Consider the following 5276-nt stretch of genomic DNA (forward strand, 5'->3'; position numbering starts at 1 on the left):
TAAAGCAAAATCTTCTAAAACTTCATGTTATACGGCAAAGAATAAAGAATAAAACTCTCTCTCTCTCTCTCTCTCTCTCTCTCTCTCTCTCTCTCTCTCTCTCTCTCTCTCTCTCTCAGTAGTAAAATTAACCTTGGAGAAAAATAACCTAGATATAATCTTTCTTTACTGGCAAAGACTTTATTCTTTCTGATTATCTGTCAAAGAACTTAATCTCTTCGCACCAGCGTGTCAAACCATTAAATGCTTATAGTGAGGTGGAGGAAAAGGGTTGAACTACTGGATAATAATCAGTCTACTGTATACTGTTAATGGGTTTGAGGTTTTCTGATTATTTTGTCAAAGAATTGAAGAATTTTGTAGGATCTTTTGATGACCGCCTTGATGGGCATTAGAGCCAATCTGAATGAAATAATATCTTTTAATTTAATAGGAGACGACGACTATTGACAAAAGGCCGATATTTGGCCCAACCTTCGTTTTAATTTGAACGAACTCTTGTGTATTGACTATTTCCCGAAATATACTCAAGATATTCATTTCATAAGTTTTTTATTGTTGCTTGCATTATTTATTTACTTCCTTTAATTATTTGTATTTTTTTTATTCTGGCATTTCAAGTATCATTACCTCTAATATGACATTGACTAGTTTTTGTAATATATTTGACATGTTTAATTTCGTGTGGTGTTATTATTACTTTCATAGTGTATGTGATTTAATGACACATACAGTAGCACAAACAACAGTGGCAGAAGAGAATTCGTTATGGGAAAATACACAATATTGTGACGAAAGTATACAACATACAAAAATAGATGCATGTTACTGAACTATTAATTAAATAATCTTGGGGACCTTGGTCCGAAGTTTTCAATATTTTCCGCTCTGATGTCGATCAGAAATGTTGGACCCCCTAGGCTTATAGCGTCGTGCTTTTCCAACTAGGGTTGTAGCTTAACAAGTAAAAATAATAATAATAATAATAATAATAATAATAATAATAATAATAATAATAATAATAATAATAACAATAATAATAAAGGGAAAGAAGATATACAGCATATGCATGTGAGAGTGTTTGTGTGCATGAATATTTGGACGGTCTTTTATACATTTATTCATCTGCAATTTTTTTTCCGAAATACGATTGTTATTTTCTCATGTATTAGGGAGCAACTTAGGAAAGTCTTGGCATATTTCCGTGTATTCCTTGAGCTTCTTTGCTAATTTTCCGGTTAAGGGTGAAGTGATCTGCGGAGTATATAAGGTGCTTGGTCGCTGAGGAAGCCACTCACAGCCCTGGCAGCATCTCGAACAGACAAGTGATCTGTCGTTCGTGCAACTGCTACGTGTTCTACCGATTCATCGTAACTCTTCATCAAGGTAAGGAGAGAGCGTGAAATGGAGTTTAGGGTGAAAAGAGGCTAGAATTTGTTAAGTTCTTCAGTCTATCTTTTACCTCTATTTCTCCACCTTTTTAACATAATTCTGCTTTGTTCAACATATTTCATAATAAAAAAAACACTATTCAGTGTTTATATATATACATATATATAGACGTATATATATATATATATATATATATATATATATATATATATATATATATATATATATATATTTATATGTATATCATTTATATCTTTATATTTAACATAAATATATATATTATATATATATATATGTGTGTATATATATATATATGTGTGTGTGTATATATATATATATATATATATATATATATATATATATATATATATATATATATATGGGTGTGTTTGTGTGTATTTGTGTTTGTATATATATATGTATACATATATATGTATATATATATATATATATATATATATATATATGTATATATATATATATATATATATATATGTGTGTGTGTGTGTGTGTGTATACATTGTTTGTTATTTTTTTCTGTTTCCAAAGAATTCCTATCAAATTTATCTTTGCTTATCTATTGTGCAATGTATAACATCAATGTTTCAGTGCTTTGGTTGTTCAATATAAAAAAAAGGTGATTTATCTCTCAAGAATCCTAAACTTGAGGCTTTGAATTCAATTGATAATCCACGTAAGACTTGCATGGCGTACACAGAGGCGCTGCATTCTCAAAAGTATTTCCTCATAACTTTGATGATCCTTAGATTATTTTCCTGATAGCCAAATGATTTTCACGTTTACAAGGAAGTCATGGAGTAATGAAATGTACATAACTTTTTGCTTACTTACTTACAATCTTTGACCGCTGTAGTCCAAGCATGATTCTAATATTCGATGTTCATCGGTCATTGTAATTTTGAAATAGTTGACTATTTTAAAGGGTTGTGGTAACTCATTGGGAATGTTCCTGTTTGACCATCTATTGGACGACAGTTTGAGACCCGCTCGAGTGTGATGGTTTCTTGTGTGTGCAGCATCACAATCTTTTTAAGCTAGGTGTGGGGGGATGGTGATCGGGTTGGGTGACCCAACTGGTCTACTCCATGAATCTTCAACAGCCATTGCCTGGCCCTCCTGATCTTAGGTTGATGAAGAGGGTTTTAGGTGTTGATCATTATATGTATACACTGTATGCCCAATCTCTAGGACATTGTCCTGTCCCTTGCCCCTCTCATTCATGCTCAACCTTTAAACCATTAAAAAGCGAAAATACTTTCATTACAGTCCCATATTGTTCATACTGAACTCCCAAGTATTGTTCATTTTATTTTGGTTGTGCGCTTTTCATTTTCAGAGTAGTCGTAGCTAAAAATATTCAATCTTCACTTATATAAATTGTGATCAGGAAAGAGCCAAATATATTTTGAATTTTTATTTTCTTGCAAATAGAAAGCTATTACTGCTTAATATATCTGAAAGGAATGTTTTCCTGTAAAAGGGTTAAAATCTTGAAGCTCGTCTGCTACAATAGTGTCGCGAAGAAGTCTCAGAATCTGTATCAAAATAAAAAATTGTATTTTCTTCCATTTGTTACTGATTGTACAAATTTGAAATATTCACAAGTAGAAAGAAAAGCCTTGAATTGCCATCTTTGATGACTTATGAGACTGCTCGATTGATTACACCTGAGTTTGGAACATTTTACGTTAGGGTAAACGTCTTTTACTGGGGGGTGGGGCGGTGATGCTGACCACAAGGCAGTAAATTGATGTACAACATTATTTAAACGTAGATACAGCAGTTAGATATCATTATCTAAACCAACTTATAGACATATTGTCTTACATTCCACACATTTTTCTTTTTGGATACTGAATATATTTAATTACAAACTATGGTCATCCGAAAATGTTATATGCAACGCCTAATATGTAATTTTTACATATCCAAATTTGAAAATTATCTTTGACTCTTTCTCATTTTTTTTTTTTTTTTGCTAATACTAATTTTTATCAAATTTCATCCTGGTTTTTTTTCTGTTTTATTGCAGATGGGATACTGGGAGGATCCTACTAACATGGCCAGTAGCGGTATGCCCTCAACAAACCCCTACGGGAACTACACTGTAGTTGACACGGTGCCCCATGACCTCCTTTATATGGTTGATACCCACTGGTACCAGTTTCCTCCTATGAACCCTCTTTGGTATAATCTGATCGCATTTTGGATGGTCGTCATGGGCTCCCTTGCCATTGGTGGTAACTTCGTTGTCATCTGGGTCTTCATGTGCACCAAGTCTCTCCGATCTCCTGCTAATATGTACGTCGTGAATTTGGCTCTATCCGACTTTGGAATGATGTTTTGCATGTGCCCACCAATTCTAGTCAACTGCTATTACCAGACGTGGGCTTTCAGCGATGTCGCCTGCCACATATATGGAATGTTGGGTTCAGTCTTCGGAACTGCCTCTATTTGGTCGATGGTCTTTATCACTTTGGATCGTTACAATGTCATCGTCAAGGGTCTTTCAGGACAGCCCTTGACTGTCAATGGCGCTTTACTGCGAATTTTCATTGTATGGGCACAAACATTATTCTGGGGTGTTCTTCCTCTCTTTGGCTTATGTAGGTATGTTCCTGAAGGCAACATGACCGCCTGCGGTACTGATTACCTCTCTGAAGATATTTATAGTCAAGTATACCTGTATCTTTATGCCGCAGATTGCTACATCCTTCCTCTATTCTTGATTATCTTTTGCTATACATTCATCATGAAAGCTGTTTTCAACCATGAAAAACAAATGCGGGAACAAGCTAAAAAAATGGGTGTAAAGTCCCTGAGAAATGACCCAGAAGCTAAAAAGACTTCAAGCGAATGCCGTCTTGCTAAGGTTGCCCTAACGACTGTGTCCCTATGGTTTATTGCCTGGACTCCTTACTTTGTCATCAATATGGCAGGTCTTCTATACAAGCCTATGGTAACTCCTCTGTTTTCCATTTGGGGTTCAGTCTTTGCTAAGGCCAATGCAGTGTACAACCCTATTGTTTATGCAATCAGTCATCCCAAATACAGAGCCGCTATGGAAAAGAAGATTCCATGCCTCTCATGCACTACTGAAAGAGATGAGGATGCCAGCAACGCCTCTGATGCCACGACAGTTGCATCTACCAATGAAAAGGAATAGAAATCTCCAGGAAATGCGCCATTAAGAAGCATTGAACTGCTTTATATATGATAAGACGACGAAAAACAACTCATTGTCCCATTTCCGAAGCCAAAAGGATGGCAACGATCGATTTAGATATCCAGATTTTATTGTTTTTCTTTTCATGAATACCTTAATAAATCCTTGGCATTAAGAAAGAATCAAAACATCTGTTTGATTTTCCTTATCTGACTTTTGATGTTTACTCAAACTTGAGAGTAAAATATTTCATATAATAAGAATACAAGCTGACTGATATACTAATTTACTCGGAAAAAAAGTATAATGAAAACCGTAGAAATATTATGTCATTTGTTCAGACTATTCCAGTTATTCTTATGTATATTATGCTAATTGTCTACCTGTATGCAATAATCGACTTTTCTCTTTGATATTCGGAAAGATTTTTTAAAAGAAATTGAAACTACAACCACAATATATATATATATATATATATATATATATATATATATATGTATATATATATATATATATATATATATATATATATATATATATATATATATATATATATATATACTGTGCTTATGAATATATATGTAAACAGAACCTTGCATCAACAATGTAAGGACCCTGTCTGGGGAAGAAGACCTTGCTGTGTTACTAAGAAATTGAATAGAATAAATTTGCATATAATATAATTTGGTGAAATTAG

At 33.5% G+C, this 5276-nt stretch overlaps 1 protein-coding gene across 1 annotated transcript; it reads left to right on the forward strand.

Annotated features, from left to right (window-relative positions):
• The first annotated feature begins 1285 nt into the window (after nucleotides 1–1285).
• LOC137638450 (rhodopsin-like) lies at nucleotides 1286–4641 on the forward strand. The gene is made up of 2 exons (XM_068370520.1): nucleotides 1286–1386; nucleotides 3446–4641. The coding sequence occupies exon 2, from the start codon at nucleotides 3446–3448 to the stop codon at nucleotides 4577–4579; it is 1134 nt and encodes a 377-aa protein (XP_068226621.1). The 5' UTR covers nucleotides 1286–1386; the 3' UTR covers nucleotides 4580–4641.
• The last annotated feature ends 635 nt before the right edge of the window (nucleotides 4642–5276 follow it).

This window comes from Palaemon carinicauda, chromosome 3 (assembly GCF_036898095.1).
Source record: "Palaemon carinicauda isolate YSFRI2023 chromosome 3, ASM3689809v2, whole genome shotgun sequence".
In the NCBI taxonomy this organism is placed as follows: Eukaryota; Metazoa; Arthropoda; class Malacostraca; order Decapoda; family Palaemonidae; genus Palaemon; species Palaemon carinicauda.